At 43.8% G+C, this 21476-nt stretch overlaps 1 protein-coding gene across 1 annotated transcript in view; it reads right to left on the reverse strand.

The window, feature by feature from the left end:
- ADAMTS17 (ADAM metallopeptidase with thrombospondin type 1 motif 17) overlaps positions 1-20662 on the reverse strand; it is a gene marked incomplete at its 5' end in the record, with an annotated part of 146476 nt that extends 125814 nt beyond the window's left edge. The window contains 4 exons of the mRNA XM_083870662.1: positions 100-183; positions 8908-9080; positions 19846-20011; positions 20537-20662. Coding sequence (XP_083726788.1) covers positions 100-183; positions 8908-9080; positions 19846-20011; positions 20537-20662 — 549 coding nt within the window. The remainder of the gene's footprint in view (positions 1-99; positions 184-8907; positions 9081-19845; positions 20012-20536) is intronic.
- Between the last annotated feature and the right edge of the window lie 814 nt (positions 20663-21476).

Consider the following 21476-nt stretch of genomic DNA (forward strand, 5'->3'; position numbering starts at 1 on the left):
TTGTGATCCTGGGGCCAGATATGCCCCACATCCCCCTCCCACCCTGTGGGACACCACACAGCAATTCCAGCAGCAGGGGACAAAGGGGTTGGAACTCACAGGGCGACTGTGAAGCAGGACTAGTTTGGTCACTCGAATGTTGACTTTAATTCCCAGGCTTTGATGCTGGAACATGTTGTACACCTGTCAAAAAGCAAAGAAAACATACAGAGCTGATTAGCAGAAATATCAAGATCTTGTAACAGTTGAAGAAACCAATTGTGACTAAAGTTAGACATTTCTCCTTTTAAAAATTGACACAAAAAACTCCCCCAAAGGGACTGTGCTACTACACTCAATAAAATAAAGAATTTTTAAGAGTTACTGTGGAAAGGAGGAAAATATTCCGAAGGAACTCCAAAGATAAAGTCTCAGGAACGTGGACATACGTTATGAAGCATCCAACTAACATGGATCTTCAGCATTTAAATATCAGAGATATCTGAATGCAAGATGAAATAATGGCGTGTTTTAGACTCCAGGAAATAGAATGGAAAAGCAATTTCCCTCTGTTATTTTCATATCTTATATAAGAGAATAGTAATAAGGCAGCACATAATGACACAAGCCTCAGGAAATACAAAAATAGCACCGGAAACTACCTTACTACTTTCTCCAGATTTTGCATTCCAGCTCTGATACTTCACCTCATTTTTATAGGTTAGAATATAAGATCTTAATTGGTCCCAGAATTTTATTCCACCCCTTTCTCCGTGTACAAATGTTTTAACTAGACAGAATCAAAAAAGGCGAGTGAAGGGTTTACTTAAAAAAGGTGTAAAATGCCACATAAAAGGCCTTGGGTGAATATTGTACCCCCTTCTTAGCCAAAAAAATCCAAAATCAAGACCAGTGAAGAGAGACTCCTGACAAATGGGAGGCAGGTTTGGCCCCAGGTAAGCAATATTCCTTGCTCACAGCTCGTTTGGCTACAAGCATCACCCAGGCTCAGAAACTTCCTACAGCAAACCCGAGACACGAGCACATCTTGCACATTATGTTTTCAACGCTTGGTATTTTTCCTATTTGTGCAAATACTCAGGAATGTGCTCAGTGGAAGAGCACTCTGAAGCTCTCCAGTGTTTGGGGTTGGATTTAAGCACACACGTAAATGTTTCCTACAATTTAGGCAGAGATTGCAAGACAGAGCTACTCAGTGTTTGACCCAGTGACCTTCAGCTGAGCACAATGAGCCATTTATCTTCCCTGGGGCTGGTGTACAAGTGCACACAAGGGCTGGCACTATTTGCTCAGCCTGGGGATGTGTTGGTAGAGCAGTTCAGGCCTCTCACTACAGACCTGGGCGGGGGATAAACTTGACATTTGCAGAGAAGGGCTCTGACAGGTGACCCCTAGGTAAGTGGAGACCTGGACATTCAGCTGGGAGGGTCACTGGGGCACCAGGCTGAGGGGGTCAACCACTACAGAGACTGACAAACACATCCCTGGGATGGATGGAAGATGGATGGATGGAGGGATGGAAGATGGATGGATGGATGGATGGAGGGATGGATGGAGGGATGGATGGAGGGATGGACGGATGGAGGGATGGACGGATGGAGGGACGGATGGGTGGAGGAATGTCTTTGGTTTCCAAGCTCTCCACTACCTCTGGCCATCCCATGAAGTTCCTTCTCATGAAATGAGAATAAATCCAGCAAACAGGTCCTAATCACTGAGCCTGGTTGGTGCTGGTGCTTGGCTTCCCATCAGAGCAGTCAAGCTGCCTCCAGACCTGGTATGGACATATCCAAACACCACCAACTTCCAAAGGCTGCTTTCCCTGGCAAAACTTGCCCACCAAGCACCAGCTGCTGGAGAGTTCAGGATGTCATCTTGAAAGCTTCCAGCCCTTCCTCCTTTTCCCTTGTGCTCTCTGTCCCAAGGATAACTCTGACTGCACTTTTATTCCCATCCACTAGCGATCTCAGCAGAGCTCAAGCAGCAGCAATTGGATACTAAATCAAAAAAAAAAAGAGTCATTGTGACTGCAAGAGGCTCCACTTTGCTTGTTTATTCAAGCTTTGTTTGCTTATTTTCTTAAATGAAGCCCAAAGGAGCCCCAGACTGATGGCAGTTTGTGTTGCCTAAAAGGAACATTAACCTTTCCCTCTTAGGGGAGATCACTTAACAGTTACAGACAACACACACTTGACTTGGAGAAAATTTAATTTGCCAATTAAAATTATTTGTATACAGAGAAAAAAAGATAAATTAAAACAACACCTTCCTCTCACCTCATCTTTACTCCTGCATTCCTGACTCACCCAGAGCCATGCAGGTGGATGGGGAATGGGGACTGACCTCAGCCTGGAACAGCTCTCTCTGCTGCTCCCTCCTCACACTTTTCCCCTGTTGCAGTTTGGATCCTCTCCATGGGCTGCAGTTCCCACCAGCAGAATCTTCTCCAGCACAGGCTCCTCTCCTCAGGTCACAATGAGAACAGGCACCTACCCCACCATGGTCTCCCCACAGGCTGGAGGGCAACCTCTGCTCCAGCACCTGGAGCACCTCACCCTCCTGCTCTGATCTTGGTGCTCATATGGATTTTTTTTCCCCCATTTTTTTTCATTATTCAGCTTTTTCCCCCTCTTTTTAAGAAGTTTTCACAGAGGCTCTCCCGACAGGCTCTGCTGTGCCCTGTGGTGAGGGCTGGGACCATCCCTGTCCAGCATGGGGCAGCTCTGGGTCTAAGCCCCACTGCCAGCTGCACCCACATCCTTTCAGAGTGGAACTTCTCTCAGATCATGGGTTTTAAGGCTAGAAGGAATCCCATGGGGAAAGCAAACAGAATTTTAAATGACTTGCTAAAAAAAAATATGAGCCTGATACAGCTCAGGTTGTTCTCAGCTGGAGTTAAACCAGGCTGTGCCATGTAGGCTGTGCCCAATGGAAGCATCATCACAGAATCCAGCTGAATTTAAAATAAAAGAATTCCAATACACAGGTCTTTCCTGCTAAGAATGGAATTCCATCATGGCAGAAACATCCTTCTGCCTTTCTCACCCAGCCAAGAAGAAAACCAAACCCCACAGACTCAGTGTGTCCAAGCTGTTCAATACCACATCCAAGTGTGCACCAGCAGCACATGCCAAGTGAGGTGGTTGGGATAACTGGTCCAGGGGATGAGGAATGGGATTTCCCACTGCTGAGATGTTCTCAAGATTTCCTGCTGCATGGACAGAGAGACTGACTCACAGACACCTCCCTGCCCACTCCCAACACCATGGGCCATCCCCTCCTCAAGCCTGCAACTGCATCACACCCTTCAGGCTGCTGTGACTACTTCCAGCAGGGGAAAAGTAAAAAAAAAAAAAAAAAAAAAAAAAAAAAAAAAAAAAAAAAAAAAAAAAAAAAAAAATTTGGGTGTTTTAGAACCTTTTAATAAAATAAGGCATCTGGGAACAGGAGTGTCAGCTGCATGAAACTCTGCTATGGAACCAAATGCGAAGGTTACTTGTTTAGGACATCACCACAAGTGGCAGAAAGCAGCTTGGATGGGTAAGAAATGGAGGCTCTGGATCATTGGGATGAAAGGGAGGGATGGGAAGAGTGGTCAGCGTGACTGAAGTGTTGTGGGTGCCCTGCTGCAGTGAGGTGAACTTCTACACTTCTGTATTGACTTCTCTGTGAGGAGTCACCAAAAGCAGAGTGAGCTCTGGAAACAGGAGATATGGTAAAGAACCAAACAAAACAGAAAAAAAAATGGAAGGGGAAGTGTCATGGAACAACAAGAAGAATAAAGCCTTTCTCTGGCATCTCCCCCTTCATCTGCATTTCCCTGACAGAGCTTTACTGTACAGAATGCCCTAAAGAAAACAGGGAAGCTTGAAGGCTGGACCATCCTCCTCTGTTTGCATTCCTCCTGCCTTTCTTTCCCCTCACAGCTCTGACATGGAAGGGGCAGAACAAATGCAGTTTTGGCATGAGCTGTGTAGGCCTGCCCCAGCACGCACAGAGCAAACACAGACATATAGAATTGGGCTGAGAGAGGAACTAAACTACATCATTTTGATTTTTTTTTTAATTCTCAAGAGCTTCCTCTGCAGGTGGACGGTGGGAGGGAGACGTGTGTGTTTCAGATGTTTTGGAGTTCAGAACAGCAACCCTGAGGGTAAATGGACTTTTTTTTCCCCCCTTTTCTTCCCTAAGCACTGCACTCAAGCAGGAGCCTTCCCATTGCCTTGGCTGCTGGATGAGGTTTGGACAGCAGAAGCCTTAGTCAGGTTACTGAGGTTGTCTTTCTCTTGTTTTGAAAAGTGCTATAGGATTTCTAACACCCACCTAAAGCCAAGCTTTCAAATTACTCCTTTAAACATTATGAAAAAGAACATATTCATAGCTCTTTATAAGATACAGTTGACATAACTCCTTCTCCTGGGGCTGCTGGAGCGAAAAGAGAAATCTGTAGACAGTGATGAAACACTCAGATCCTTTTCCCTTATGTTCCTTTATGTCCCTGCTCCCATCATGAAAATTCCAGACCAGGGTAAGGGAGCTGATTATCAGTGGCAGCTCTGGAGCCTTTATGTGCCAGCCCCCAAGAGCACAGACATATAAATCCATCAATGCAAGCATGATAAAAATGATTTTATCTGCTTTTTTAGCATTAAAAAAAAAAAAAAAAAAACCCTCACAGGGGAAATCCAAAATGAAAAACAATCCGTGGAGCGTAAAATCAGGCTTCAGAGAGTAAAACAGTATCATTCCTAAAGAATAACATAAGAATTTTCCCTCTTAATGACATCCAAAAGATCACTAACTTCAAGTTCCTGCTTGCTGCTGCAAAGAGCTTCCACAGTAATCGCATGGCTTAGCAACAGCTGCAGGAGAACTGACACACACTGCACAAATTCTCCCTTCTTGCTGCACTTTCACAGAAAAAGGCAAGCTCCAAACCAAGCCACAGTTGTAATTTATAGCAAAACCCAAAAAAATACACTTAGGGGACAAAAAAAAAAAATCCCCAAACCCAAACTAACCCAACTCATTTTTTTTTTAGGTTTTCAAACCCATAGAAAGCAGCTGTTAAATGGCTGTGTTGTGGTCTTGGAAATTCAGAAATTCAGACGTCTCTGTCTCTAAATGCTCAGAGGGTCAGTCTGGGTGGGACTTGGTTTGCAAAGTCAGCTCTGCACTCTGCAAGGAGCCAACATCCACAGCTCACTGCTCAGGGCCTGCCTGAAAACAGTCTCTCCTCATCCTCAGCAACACAACAGCCATGGACAGGACCTTCCAGAGAGTCTCATCCTCCTTTATCACCATTTGAACCAGTTTTCTCCAGAACCATTTGAATCACTTCTCTCCAGAAAGATGAAAACCTAAACCATGAAAACCAGACACAGCAGAGATCAGTGCAGTTCCTAGAATCTCCTTTTTCCTTTACTGGTCACTTCTTTCAGATGAAAGGCAAATAAAAACATAAAACTCCTGCAAGAACAGAACATCCATCCTAACAGCTCCATGTGGAAGAAATGCACTGAGAAATTAGTTGCCAGATGCAGACTAACAGAATGGGTGAGCAAAATAAGTATGTTTTTAAGCTTGATTTACCACAAAGGCACTTGGGTTTGGAATTCAGAGAAGTTCTAAACACTGGTCACTACAGAAGGAGGACAGGAACAGAAGATGCTCTCAAGCCAAAGGTTAGGCAAGAACTGGAATGCAAACACTGCAACAAAGCTCAATAACAAGGGAGTTTAACTTAGAAAAGTTAAATCTATATTCAGCTATACTCAGCACTCATATTTAAGTAGGTGGTTCTGCATTTCCACAGCTCTGCTGTCCACGTCCTTCCATTCCTCATGCCCACAGTCACTGCCTTGCTAAGGCTGCAGCTGTGCATGGTGGCATTTGACAACAACCTTATCACCTGTTTGGAAAATCATGCTGAACCTTGCCAGAAAACAAGAAAATACTTCTTTTTAGCAGTGGTGACTTAAAAAAGCCAACTCAAATCCCTGGAGCTGTGCTTGTATGAGTCTACTCATACATTACAGAGCACCTTAGAGTGAAATTCTTCCATGATCTTGGAAAAATCTGTCTTATAATTTCAAGCATTAGTTTAGTAAATGGAAGAGCCTGCACCTCTACAGTGACATTGACAAAAAACAAGCACTTTTAATGTGAATCTATTCTCTGTTCAGGGGGATGGAACTACAGAATAACATTAAAAACACAGCATTTGCTACATAAAGTGCTACCTGTTATTCCTGGGCTCCGAAATGGGTTTGCTGTGCTTTTTAGCTGTTATTCTAGAAGAGGGTGGTGGGTTTTTCCCCTCTAAGATTCTCATTTACCAAGGGAGCAATAAACCCGTATTTTGCAATGCTGACTTTTTTCCCCCCTTTCAGAAATTCTTGTAACATAAATAGATATTAAATACTTTAAGGCAGATCACTTTATTTAAAATGTCTATAAATATAAAATGCATTAATAAGACCTCTTAATGCTTGTTTTGTGGTTTGACAGTAAACGTAATGGCTTACAGAGAGGAGTTAAGTTAATATACCCCTGACCAGTAATGTTCTATTTGCTTAAATGCAAGCACCCAAGCCAAAATTAACATTCTGGTTTCTTTTAGAGGCAGCCTGCCATCCTGCAGTATAGCTGAATAAGCACTGCCTAATATCATGGGGCAAATCCTGTCCCCCAGCTAACAGTCACCCAAGGCTGACAGGGAGGTAAGAAACAAAGATCCCAAGCAGTCAAGAGCTTGGCTAAGGCCTCCCCAACCCACGTTTTTATCTCCCTGAAATACCTTTTTCTGAATTATCCTTCAGCTTCTTTTCCTGGGATGAAGGTCAGCTTTCATTGTGTAAATGTAACACTGAAATCCCCTTTGATTCCCCTGAATTTCACCTGGTTTTATCACCACAGAATAAAGGATTTATGCAATGATGCCATCTATGTGTTTGCCTGTTATTATTCCTCACTGTCTTTTGGTCTTGCCAGTCACTCTCAAAGCAGTTTCCTTCAGAGGCCTGAAAAATATTCCTACAAATGTGGGAATGTAGGTGGCCAAGGGAGAGACTCTCCCATTGCCCCTCTGAAGGCTGAAAACCCCAAATATGAATTCAAATCCTATCAGAAAACAGAAAAAACTCACACGAGTGAGGCCCCCAGGAGCAATGACTTAACAGTGGGAAGCATTTCAGCTGGACCTGCACCTGAGGAGATGTCACAGGAACGTGTTCCTCATCCAAGAGTCTCCTCTTCCATGTGCTCTCTCTGGTGTCTAATAAAGAGCTGAGCTCACACTACAGCATCAGAACCAGGCTTAAAAGCCCATCAGCCTAATCCATTGGAAACTAACCTCCAATATTTGTTTAATAAATGGGTTTGGAGAACCCAACCCATCTATGAGAGCCTCTCCACACAGATTTATTCACACCTGGCAAGCTGATGTTGCTGAGATGTTCTGCAGGATCTCAGCCTGCAGAGAAACATGATTCCAAAGATCCAAAGCCACCTTTTGTTTAAGACTTGGTCCATTGGTGTGTTCATCCCTAAAAATCTTCACAGGCTGAAAAAGCTGCACAACACAGAGATCCCCAATGGCACCAGTGAAATCTTTCATCTGTTGGCATGAGGATCATCAAAAGTAACTGCAGAGCCACAGTGGAGCCCCATCAAGTGCCAACTGTCAGAGCACACTGGGAGGCAAAATAAAGGTAGAGGAAGGGATGCAGAAAAGCAGCTCATTAATGGAAAAGACTAATCAAACTCCCAACTCAATCAGCCTCCAGGAGGGCTCCTCACACCAGTGCTGGATGAAGGAACACAAGACTTCTTAAAAAGCTGTTGTTCCATAGCTGCTTTATGCTGAGCATCCTTCTCTGCATGGGAAGCATGACCAGGCAATTACTACTCAAGACTGTTATTTTTTCCCAAGCCAATTTGCTGCTCATAAACACCAACAGAGGCACAGTGAGGAGAATGAGCTGTTCCTGGATATTACAATAGCATGGGCAAAGGAATATGAGCTTCCTCCAAGACTTTCTTGTCTGCAAGGACCCCTGCAGCCTCTGAGCAGAGTTTTCCATGTCTACATCCAATTTAGCCATTACCTCCTTATTGGCACTGCCAACAACTGAGTGAACATTCCCTGTGGGAGCCTTTGTGTTCCCTTATCAGCTAAGACAGAGGCCCTCACTACAGGGACAGCTCACAAATTAACACCCACAATTCCCATGAGCCTGAAATTTCCAAAGGTTCCCCTCACTCCCAAAAGATGTCCTTAGGATTTCTAAAAGGATTTTCAAGCCCAACTCCATCAACTACTCATAAGTAGGATCAGCACCAGCTCATGCAGCCCTAGAGGTCATGGGGTGAAGAGTGGGATCAGTCAGCAGTTTGGTGATAAGTTTGCCCCATTTTCTACATCAAAGGAAGCAGCCATTTTCATTGTGGAAAAATCAGAGACAGAAATCATTCTGGACTTAAAGCCAGGTCTTCTGCTGGAAATCTGTATGACAATGACCCATAACTCTTGTGAAACAGGTGTGCCATAGGAATCTTCAGGAACCCAAGAAACATGTCAGACAAGACCAACTGTCCACTGTGGATTACCCTCCTCCAAGTTAAACCACAGCAGCACCAAACACCTGCTAGAAAACACCACTCCTGAACCACTATTTCCTAAGTGAAAACTTACATTTACAGTTTTTAAAAATGAGCTTTGATTGTGGCAAATACCAGGAATAACACAAATGGAGAAGAGGAACATAACACAAGAAAAGCAAAACCTTTTCTCGTACCTGAAGGTCAACCCAGTTCTCAATTTCTGCTGTCAAATCAGCTTTATCCTACCCTGGGTATGTCCTGCTTACTGCTGCTTCCTCTTTTGAGAGCAGAGTGCCTACTTACCATGTTCATAACAGTGAGGATGAACCTTTGGGCAGCCTCTGCTCCGTGGTACTGCACCATGTCAGCATCTGCCACCACCAGGGTCTCCACCGTGTACTCGCTGGTGAGGCGGATTGCGTTCCTCCTCTCTCGCCAGTCACTCGTGGGCTTCACTTTCTTCTGTCTCTTCTTTTCTGGAAAGTCAAAATACCTTTTAATGCTGGCAGAGCATAATAAAGCACTCTCAGCCTTTTCAGTGAATGTTCTCGTGCATATTCAGGTTGTTAACAAACTTTAAATTGAAGTGTTCTTGGCTGGGTAAAGAAGAAACAAAGAGGTTTCGCTGCAGGTAAATCTGTGTCTCTCCTCTGGGTGCACAGAGCAGCAGATGATGTGGGAAGAGGGAAGAGGATGGGAAAAAACATAAGGTCAACAAAAGGAAAAAATTAACTCATTCAAAATGTTAAGGATAAGTTAAACTTCCCTTCCTCCCAACTGATGTATTAATAATTTGTCTTCTTCTAAGCTGAAAGGTGAATTGCGTTTCACAGGCAGATGTGCAAAGCAGCTGAGGCATGACCAAAGGAGAAATTAAGTTCAGATATGAATTCAAACCTGCCCACTTCACTGCAGCCACAAAATTGTGTTCATGCTTTCAATTGTAAAAATAAAGAAGCAAATGAAGTAATTGAAACAGATTTATTCTTGCAATAAGAAATAAACTTCTAAGATTCACTGAAATTCTCTCTGCCTGCTGTTCAGCCTGTGATATACTATGGATACAATACTGACACTGCTATTACTATTGATTTTTTCCTGTGGAAAAGGGAACAGAACACTCAAGTCCTGAAACAGCCCAAACACAACATTCAGTACAAAACTGACATGGGACAGACCCTAATGGATGATCAGACAAATCCCTCTTACATCACACAACACGTGCTGCTCATTCCCCAGAGCAGAGAATCACTTTTTAATTTTCTCTAGATTTAACCCGAGACCCTCTCTGAGCAAAGCAGCAGCCAGAGCTGAGCTGCTTTTCACTGATCCTGATTTTCCACAGCCTGTTTACCAGCTCCCTGACATAATTCAGCCTGAATTTCTCTTCTTTCCCAGATCATCAGTTTTCCCTGACTGATCCTCCTGCATTCAGGGTGACAAATTCCATCAGCTGCAAGCTCCCCCAAAACCCACCTGAAATGGACTCCCTGCCTTCACCCATTCATGCATTTTCTGCCTTGTCAATATGCTCATTTCCACACATCCATCCCATCTCCTCATTCCTGGTTTTCTCACATTCAGCACAACTCTGCACGTGCATTTCTGCCCAAGGCATCACCTGTCAACACTTGGTACATATTTTAAACTGAGAAAACAACCATGAAATTTGATTTGATTTTTTTTTTTAAAGAGAGTTTGGAAATATCCCCCTGCGTTGAAAGAGACAGACAGGAGTCTATGGATAAGGAAAAAAAAAAAAAAAAAAAGAAAATGTGAGGTGATCATAAATAATGGAAGCTACATGCCAGCAGCAAAGATGAAAATAACCAAGTTTCAAGGCCTGTTTTCACATGGGCTGCAGGACAGCTACAGAAAAGTGCACAATCATGGCTAAGCTGCCCCACAGCAGAGGATCTCTACGATAAAAATAAAATAAATATAATTAAAAAGACTGACGATACAAGAAAGAAGGAGAGCTGAATGCACCTTTGATTTGCCAACTATGAGATGGAGATGACTTCAAACTCCTGTGGAACAGCTCACATGTTTGTGTGTTATTTTATCCCTTTCATTCCATTCATTTCCCATCCCTCCCTCTGCACAGCAGCACATCTTTAGCTACAGGTCCTCAACATTATCATTTAAATACCAAGGAGAAATCAAAGAAAAAAGAAAAGAAGGTGAATTATTTCAGTAAAAATATTGGTATTTTGGGTCTTACTGCTATCAGTCAGAACCTTCTGAAAACAGCAGCATTTCCCATCAAATTCTTATTTTGGCAATTCCCTAATAAATGTTTCCAGGTGGTATAAATCTCTTACCTGTAGAGAAGTTGTTTTTATGGGGGGTCTAAGCCTAGATTCAACCAAGTCTCAGCCTGGCATTGAATAAGCTGTGCAAAAAAGTTTAAGTGGAAGGAAGAAATTCTCTGGGTTTCCACTTTTTTGGTGGAAAAGAAGAGTTTTGTGTCAGAGGAGGAACCCGCTCCGCTGGACTGGAGCCTGCACTCCAGGGAGAAAAGGTCATGCCATGGTCATCTGCCAGTGTGGTCCCTCCTCTAGAGGCAGATGAAGGAACTGGGATCCCTTTGCAGCTGAACAAAACTCTGCAAGGTGTGACTTTTGGAGAGCAGCAGCCTAAAGGGACTCCTGGCAAAGGGCTGGGCAGTGTTGGTTCACACACAGCCTCTGGCCCCCTTTCCTCCTGTGCACTGGCTGCTTTCCACCAAGGGGTTGGGATTAGATTGGAGGGTGTGTGTGGAAAAGCAGCACCCCACAGGCTGCCTGGAAACACAGCCAGAGTGACCTGACAGGGAGAATCTGGGCTCTTGCTCTTACCTTCACACTGCCCAAGTGTAAATTTACCTGCACTTAAAACAGGCAACAGGACTCGAGGGAGCCCACAAACAGCTCAGGAGGTCACTGCTGAACCCTCCAGAACAGGCACAGCAACACCAGCTACTTAAAAAAGGAGAGGTTTTTCAAGTTTGTAGCTCCTCCATAGAGTAAATTATTTTATCCTTTCTGTCCACTTTCACAGTGGTCTCTCTTTGCATCCTCCTGCACAAGTGAAAATAATTTTCCAGAATAATCAAGCACATGGAGAAAACAAGGCACTTGCATGGATGAACCATAACAAAGAGAAAGGTGATGCACATGTCCTGGTATCACAGATGTTTAATGAAGAGAAAGATCTAAAACCAACAGGAAAAATCCTCATTAAGTGCATTTGCAGCTCATATCTGAAAGTGAGTCAGTTTTATGGAGTATCCAAATAATAAAAATACCCCATCTCTAGAGCCTCACTTCAGAAGAAACAAGCCAGCACAGAGAAGTCTCATTGCTGCCCTGCAAGATTTATGGACCATGGGCAGAGAATCCCTCCATGAGTACATGAAACCCCAAACTAAAATAAACATCAGCCATTAAAACAAGGATTAAATGCTTGGTGGATTCTTTATTTGAACAAACTGATGTTACAAATTTTGTGCTGCAGATGTTAAGTGTTAGTGTGAAGGCATAAGAGGCCATAAAGCATGGGCAGGAGCTGTCAGAGGAGTTTACATTGCAGGGAGCACACAGCACATGGTTTTAGGAGTCAGGTGTTCCCTGCTTAAGAGGTCAGAGAATTTAGTATGAAATATGAGCTGAAACAGTCAATCTACAAGGCAGCACGTCCATGCTGCAGGTGACTGGGCACAGGGGACATTACTCTTTGGCCAGTCACTCTGACAGTGTGTTATACAGTCTATTGGGCCAAAAAATGCCCAAAATCCAGGACTGTGAGGTGAAGGGAGAAGGGTGAAACACCCCCAGATCCTCAGCAAAAACTGGCTGTGATATTGCACAAATCCATTGGGTGACTTTCATTTACCCCTCCCTGGCTCATCACCTTCAACCACGTCCTGCAGTCTTTGAAGTCTCCCTCAGAATGGCAAGAACCAGAGTCCCCACTGTGATCAGGAGCACAAGAAGGCTCCTCTGAGGCCTCTGCAGAAAGCTCCTGACGTTCAGTGCTTTTTATGGCAACTCAACAGATGTGCAATTCCAGAGCAACCGCCCCAAATGACCTTTTCCTATTACACACCAAAAGCACTGTCTAGCACTGTCTGGCTTTTGGCAGATTTCTGCTGTAAGTGCAGAGTCCTTTCCTGTTCCTCCTACCTCCCTTCCAACTGTATTTCCCAGACTCATCTAAAAGCAACCTCTTCTCCTACAGCCTTCCACTATTTTTTCCTGCCTAATCTTTTCCCTTTGTAATTTTAGCTACCTCATTCTTGTTAAACCCACTGACAGTTTCTGGATGCCGTTCAACAAAAGCCACAAATAAAAGTTAAACTGCAGAATCCCTTCTGCAAGGCCAGATTTCTCCTTAGAAGCTTCTTTTCTGTTGCTGCCTTAAAAACCCTCTCCAGCTCTTCCTTAGGAGTCCTTTGCTCCCTTCCCTCCTCCCACAACCCCTTAAACACCACCACATACCCTGGATGGAGGGCAAGCTCTGTTTTCCAATGTCCTGGTTATTTCAGCAGCATAAAAAGGAAGGGAAGGTATCCAAGTGGGGCAAACAGCTAAAATTAATTCTCCCTAAGCCCCAGGAGTTTCCAGAGAACCTCTGACTGGTACTCACATTAGGCAGGTTTTATTAGCTTCACCTAAAAGTAAAAATCATCACCTCTCCAAAGCAGAACAGAAAGAAAAGGGAGATTTTGCAAACAAACCAAGCCTGGAAATTAAAGAAAGGAAGTCCTTGAGGTGTGTTCTTACTACTCAGCCTAAAACCCTCTGTCACTGCTGAATTATCAGAGGGACAGGATGCCACAAAATGTCCCTGGTACCAGCAGCAGGATAGGAGCACCTCTCAAAAGGTGATTTATCCCAGACATGGAGACATGGAGCCCCTTTGCCTCTGCCAGGATGCAGCACAAGAATTATCTCTGTGCCCTGGCCTGTTATACCTCCACCAAAACCTTGGAATTTCAGATTTACCACAGCCAGCTGATGCCAGTGGGTTACCTGAAGCTCAGGAATTACAAATGGTTGCTCACTGAAAGAACAGCTGATTACAGACTCAGAGCTGTCCTCTCATTTTTAAAAACTGCACTTCCAATTTCTCTCCGACAGGAATGGCAGACAAAATCAGGCATCAACTGATAGGAAAAATTATAGCAGAGCAGAATGATCCATTATTCTCCAATTCACCTTCCAAAAATGGTTTTGTTTTGCTTTGGGGTTTTTTTGTTTATTTTTTTTTCTCCCAAACAGCCACATTCAAACCAAATCACAAGTCCATGACTATTTCTCTGGCACAGCAGCAAACAAGAACTTGAGACAGGAGTCATGAACTCTGAGCAGCATCTCAAAACACCACGGAGATTTCACTGCAAGGATTGTTATCCAAGTTAGTCTGTGGCTTGGACACATCAGTTAAAATCTTCTTCTTCTACAAAACAAAGTCATCAACACAACTCATCAGGACTCTGTTTTAATGGCAGCACTGTGATTTCTGCTCAATGGTTCAATTTGTCACCAGGATTCAAAGATTCCCATCTCCTGGATTATGTACACCCATCCCCCATGGAAAGGACACCTTCCTGGGGGCACAACCAAGGATTCACGGCAAATAAATAAAACAATTCAGTGGTGCATGGGCATGCACAGTGAGCGTGGCTTGAGCTATGGACAGTGATAACATGGAAGAAGCAAAGACACCTCAAAGATGAGCAATCTATCTTAGCCCAGGAACCATCCCTCTGCTTTTCTAGCCAAAATGACCATGGAATATCTATGAACATCCCAAGACAAGGACAATGGACACTGACAATTGAGCTCATCACCACCTGCCAGGCTGGATTTCACTGGGTCCCAATGGAAACCAGCACTCAGCTTTATCAGGAACCAAACAAAGGAGCAGAACAGCTGCTCTGGAAGGGGAAGAAATACATCCACTACGTGTATTTACACTTCCTTTTTCTGTCTCTTTTTCACCTTGACAGCAGAGGGAGAAGAACCTGGAGTCCCTCACATTCCTCATGGTCCACACTGAGGGAATCATCCAGAACAGACCTGCAGTAAAGCCTCACCTGCCACATGTGATGGAAAAGGACACTTGTGAACATCAGGCTGCTCCAGGAGGCTGCTGTTTATCAGCCATGAGGAAACAATCACAGCCTTGCAGGGAAAACCCAGATTCCTCCTCTGGAAGAGAAGGGACCTGGAAAAACCAAGGGATTTATCCACAGAAGTGAGACACACTCCCATGGGCAAAGTGTTGAGTTCCTGATACAGGGAATCCTCCTGTGCTTGCAAACACTTAATCACATTACATCTTCTGTGGAGCCCATTGCTGAAATCCTGCTTTAATTCTCCAACAGCTGCTTCCTAATATGGACTAATACAGGTTGCATTACATCTCTCTATTTTTAGTGCACATGTTTTTGGCCATAACAACTGCTCTTTCAGGCCAAGTCAAACCTGCAGAGAAAACACAGCTAAGAGACAATGATTAAAGATGGGGAAATGCAACGTAGCAGTAACATGTGTTAAAGATTTATACCTGTTCAGGGAAAGCCTCCCCTACATTTGATACCTGCAAACCAGCACTTACTTAAATTATTACCAGCTTTGATAAATTGTTAAAACAGGTTGCAAAGTAACTATGCAGAGAAGCAACACGTTGTTATTTTGTGAATTAAAACATCCATCTTCCTGTTATTTCACTGTATGTGCAGCACACTTGCATTAAAGGAAAACTGGTTCATTTAAACTGACAAAAGGGTTTAAAGCAAACCCACATTTAAGAGTAATTTATGAGGTCTATATCATAAACATGAAATAACAACTTTCCCTCCAAAGACAAGCTGCTCTCTCTCATGCTTCTGGACCATATTTTCATCAAATCCTTTCTATGTAAGGTGACTTTAATACATCACTGGAGACCTTTGGAGAAGTTGTAACAGAACTCACTTTTCCCAAAGAAACAGAAAGTTTTATGACATGGTTAGAGGAGATTCCTGTGCTTTCACAATATGGTTTGGTTCTGTCTTGAACATTGATATTTTCTCAAAATCAAGAAAAATTTTCCCATCCACAGACTCTGATGGCAAAGAAAACATGTAAAATATGTGTCCAAATCTCAGTAAATAGATAAACTAAACTACTTTTGTTCCATGATAGTTAAAAAAAATAAATCCATTTACTGCAGCTGAGGCTGTGGTGGATATTGTGACATGGAAACAGCTTTATTGTGTGCCACAAGGTCACAGAGAGCAATGAAATGAGTTCTGTCTCAGGGCTTGGGCACTGCAAAAATCATGTATGATGCCTTAAAAGAGATCTTTCTCTCCTGCCTGGCTCTTCTGCAGGGAAATTCTTACTTGTATGTATTAAAACCTGCAAACAGAACTCCCTTTGACTCCACTCTCTCCACAGCAAACACACTTCTCCAGGACCTTTGACAAGAAAATTGTCAGAGCCTGTCCTTCAAATGAGAGCAGGGTGTGACAGGAGGTTTGTGCAGATGCTGCCCAGAGCCCAGAGATGAGAAACGTTTCACATCACTGGTGTGGGGCTATTTCCCATGTTCCTCACGACTCCCTGCTCCAGAGCAAGTGAAACCCAACCTTCCCTTCCTTCCCCCTCATTGCATGTGCACCTGGAAACCTTTTAATAGGTTTTCTGTTTGCCTCACAGGGGCTCATGTTCATGCCTGAGCAGAAATGTGCATTGTGACTTGAGCTCTCTCTCTCTTGCTGGATGACAGGTGATAAAAATAAAACATATTCACGTATCATATAACTAACAATAGCACCTGGCCCATGGTGATGGGAGCCCTCCTTTGCTGCTGGAGCACTCTGGAATTTAAACAAAGGAATTAAAACATCAGCCCTGGGATTTTTTTTTAACCCATTAGTAGACACTTTCAGGTTCAAATCTCAAGGATCCAGTCATGCAAAACCTTAAGTACTTTCCCATTCTTGACTTCAGCCAGATTAATCCTCTTATACAGATTATTCCAGGAGAAATTTGGCTCCCACAAACTTCTCCTGCAGACCTAAAAATAATTTTGAGTGCTGCAGGACATGTAACACCACTCAGACTAAAAGAATTGTTTTAGAGATTTTAACCAGCCCTTATCAAACCAGCCTGATTGGCATTACCTGGCCCCAAGCCACTTTCCCTCTCCCAAGGCTGGGTCTGCAGGGAGAGCACCACATTTCTGGGTGGAACACAAGAAATGTTCTTGGGAACCAAAGGCAATGCCCTTGGAAATCTGGGCTCTCTGTCCCCTCAGCAGCAATTCCTAATTAACTTCATTTTGCTTTCTTAAAGTGCTTTCCTGCTCCTCCTCCAAAAACTCACACATTACATCACCAACCACCCTTGTTTTACAAGTAATTAAGTTCATATATCACAGGAAATTTGTCATTGGGCAATTTAGCTCTGTTTAAATTTTTATGGCAGGATCAATAATTAGCATTAAAAATTCAGCTGATGTTTTGTATTTTGATTCCCAAATAACCCCAGATTATGCCAGCTACCTCTGAATTACAGAATTTTAAGAAGAAAATACATACAGAGGTGGTTCTTGTGTATTCAGAAAATACAAGAGCAGCAGTACTGGAAAATGCCCAAGCATGGCAGTTCTGTACCCTTGAAAATACTGATTTTATATGTATTTACACAGACCTGTCTTTTTTCTGTCTGTGTCATTCCACAGTACAGGGTTTGTATCTAAGATGTCTGGCATAGAAATATCCCCATGTCTTTACAACCTCCAACCTTTCCTGCCAAGTTTTAGCCTGGGTGAGCCAAATTTTAAGCCAGTGGAAAACAACCTCTAGAATAAATCTGACCAGTCCATGTGGGTGAGTATCACTGTAAAGAGACCTTTTCCCAGGAGAAATTTCAGAAGCACACTCCTAGATGGTCACTACCACAAAGTTTTATTAGAAATGCATCTTTTGTGCGTCAGGCAAGGATTAATTTTTTTTCATTTCTAAACCCTTTATGCACAAAAGTTAATCCAAAGCAAACAGGAGGCAATTAGGTCATTAACATGCTGAGCCTATTAACAGTCAGGACTTACATTTGTGTCTCTCAACAACCACAAACATCCAGGGGTCTGTCTTTAAGTGGGAAAGCCCATGAGAAATTGCATTATTTTAGGACAGGGCTATTGCCAAGCAGCACTGCAGGGGCTTGGCTCCTTTCTCAGCACAGCAGAAGGAATCAGCACCCAAGGGATGGGAATTCTGCTCCCAGCTGTAGCTGTGGGTGCCCAGAAGCCTTCAGGAAGCAGGAGGTGCCACTGGAAAAACTCCTTTTTTTCAGTGTCTTCTTTTAGTGTCTTCGTGCTTACCCAGCTCCTCTTTCCCTTTGTGATCCCATGTAATTATTCCCCAGTGTCTCCCCAGTTTCCTTCCTTTAGTCCCTCTTCTCAGGGAGGGAATTCCAGCTCTGCCAAGGAGAGGGAGCATCCTGCCCCTAGAAAAAAAAGCCCTTGAGGTTCAGTGGCCAAAGGGTGAGGCTGATTTCCTGGACTGACCCTGGTTCAATTCAGATTTTAACTAATGGCTGTCTCATTTTACAGTGTAAGAATTCTGAAATGCATTTTCTGTGACCACAGGGCTGCAGCACCTACGGAACTTGGCTGGGAAATCAGAGCAGTGCTGAATTCTGATGTTTTCTCTGAAAAGAGACATAAGGGATCTGTAACTGTAACCAGATCCAAGATTTCATTCTCAGAGAATCAGAAAGAAGATTGGCTTAGTCTGAACCCCTGAGAATGATAAACCTGCTGAACTATTAAGAGCTCAGCTCCACACCGGAGAAAATAAAGGTCCTGGCTGCAGGATTTACCAGCAGCACTGCCAGGGAGGACACACAGCTTAGAAGCAGGCACAGGTTGTTTTGCTGGTTAAACACAAAAACATGAGATACAAAGCCTTACAGGCAAACTTCAGGCTCCTGGCTGCCTGTTCCAGTGGCTGCTCCCATAAGGAAGCTTTTTGTGCCTTCTGTTGCTGCCACATCCTTCCATGTCCAACAGCAGCCCTTGTCCCTGAGCACTCAGCTCTTCCCACACCAGTAATTCTCACTCCTGTACCCAGAAAACCTCCCAGCCCTGCTCCCCATTTTGCCCCTTTGGCAGCCCAGCAGCCCAAGTTCCATTTATACAATCCATCCAGGAGAAGACAGGAGAGGAACAAAGGGAACAGAAAATACAGGAACACTGCAGCCTAATGAAGAGATTTTAGAAAGTTCATAAAAAAATATTAAAAATACCCCTCCCTCCCCCCCACAACACACCCAGAGAGAATTCCTGAAAGGATAAAATTCAGTTGTTCCAAAGAAGCTGAGAAATAGTTTATACCAGCTGGTAATCTGACTGTGTGGCTTTGAAAGTGGGAGAAGGAGAAGACAGGATATGATCAATGAACAGAGTTGACCATTTTCTCCCGAAAAATGATAGCAAATTATAATATAACAGCTGTTTTATCAGATAGAGCTTATGTTTGACGAGTCAAATACCACATAGAAAAATCAAGCTCCTAGTTCAAAAAAAATCACCTTGCTGAACTACACCAGGTAGTTCCAAATGCACATAAGCCCTTACAAAATCAATTAAAAAGCACAAAATAATACAAAGTCTGCTCAGTGGACCCTGATATGGATTGTGTGCTCTGCTAGACAGAAGTAAGAATGGCATGAGAAGCTGAAAAAGAAAGCAGATTGTTGGTGCATCTCCTCCTTCTCCAGATATCCCTTTATCCTATTATGAGCTGGATCCCTGGAGCTGGACTCCACAGATGATATTTCTGATTAAACTATATCAAAGTAGCTGAAATTATGTTTTCTACACTCCGAAATGTGAGGATCACCATTCTATCCCTGCCTGCTCAGCACGACTCCAGTGGAAAGGTGAGATGGAAGAAGCTCCACCAACACTGACTTCAGCTAAAAAAACCTGAATCTTTGCTAAAAACCCAGTGAATTCCTTCCTGAGCAGTGGCCATACTGCAAGATCAGAGCAGAATTTATCATCTCACAAGTCCAGTGTTACAGCAGTTACCAGTGTCCAGTGTTACTCTGACAACTTCATGTCTGTGCTGTTCCCTGAAGAAGCAGCAGGATTCACTCACACCTGCCATCCTTCCCCAGCTCCAGCTGCCCAACCACCAGAACTACAAAATACAAACAGAATTCCCATGGCTGCTCCCTGGAGCCCCTCCAAGCTCACCTGCCACAACCCTGCAGTGCTCCTCAGGGCCCTGTGCCTTGGTGGGCTGGGTGGGTTTGGTGGATCGTCTCCGCCTGATGAAATGTTCCTTCCCACTGAACGAGGTCTCAGATGCATTCACGGGCTGGATCAGCAGCTGCTCTGATCCAAGCTGGATGTAGCCAACCTGTCCATAAAACAGAACAAAAAAAACCCATCAGTTTGGTACCCAAGGCTTGTCTATCCAGCCTGGTGTGAAACCCAGGTCATTTTGCTGCAGTTATTTACAGTGTGAGGAAATGATGTGACTAACGTTGTGTTCAGCCTGTGTAATACAGACTAAAGAACTTCATCTGCTTCTCTTATTGATTTTTTATATCACTATTTAGAAACAATGCACTGTACATGCACAAAGGAAAGGTGAGGGTTCCTGTCAACACTTTTGCTTTCCCTTCCTCCTCTCCCTCCCTCCCTCCTATGAGTGTTTTACGAGATGCTCAGCTCACATGAGGACAAATAAATCCTGTTAACAGAAATCCCTTCAAAATCACCTCTCCAAGTGCCAGGACTGCCCTGCTATGGAATGACATTTACAGCCTCAGGGCACAGGGGTGACACTGCCTGCACACAGGAGGCCCCTGTGTGTACCATCCTCACCAGGAACACTGAGTGAACTGATGCAAGTGTGACTTGCCTTTTTTGGGACAAATACCTCTTTCCTGTCTACATTAAGGGCCACAGAGTCAGCTCTGCTCTCCCTGCAAGCCTCGGGTTGGGTTTCAGAGGTGAAGTCAGGAATGGCCTGTTGCACTGCCCCAGTTTCAGGATTTTCCACCATCCCTGGAATAAGTGACACTAGGAAGGTAAAGACCCTGCCTAAATTACTCCACAGGGTCCAGGTCAGAGCACTAAATCCCCGCCTTCCTTGCACCAAGTCCAGAGCTTACACCAGGGCTGGCAAGAACACCTTTGGAAGCCAGCTCCTGCCCCAGGAGAGCCTTCCTCTGCTCACAACCCAGAGCTTTTAAGGTTCTTTTATGCTTTTTCCACTCCTTTTCTGGCATGAAAAGAAGAGAGCGAAAGCAAAGTTATCACCTTAAAACTTAACAAAGCCTCCAGGTTTAGTAATCAACACCGAGGTTGTAACACTTTGCACAAAGTGAGTATTTACAGTGAGGGGTTCTTACTTTTCATTGTACTAATCCAGTGATCATTTATATTGCAATTAAAACTCTCCAAACACAGCTCTGCCATGTACCTCCCCCTTGAGAGAAGCCTTGAGGTCTGATTTAACTTCTGTTAACAACAGAAGGGTTCATCTGGTCTGCCAGGATTGTGCACCTGAGAGGTAAAGGTGCTTCCAGAGAGCTCCAACACTCATCCTGCACATAAAAAGAGGCCAAACTCCTCTGGTCCCCCCCTCCCCACGTTCTGTGCCAGCCAGGCAACTCTCCAAAGAAATGCTCTGCACGTACATCCAAGTGCTGTATGTTCAACAGCTGACTGCACTAATATGATTTATAATATACATTACATACATGCTGTATATTGTACATTTCCACACCTCCCTGCCAAATTCAGTCCTCACGTACACCCAGGAAATCCCTTTGGCCCAGTATTTCCAGCAAGAGGAATTTCTGCTAGCAGAAATG

This window comes from Zosterops lateralis (assembly GCF_965231275.1).
Source record: "Zosterops lateralis genome assembly, chromosome: 13".
NCBI lineage: Eukaryota > Metazoa > Chordata > Aves > Passeriformes > Zosteropidae > Zosterops > Zosterops lateralis.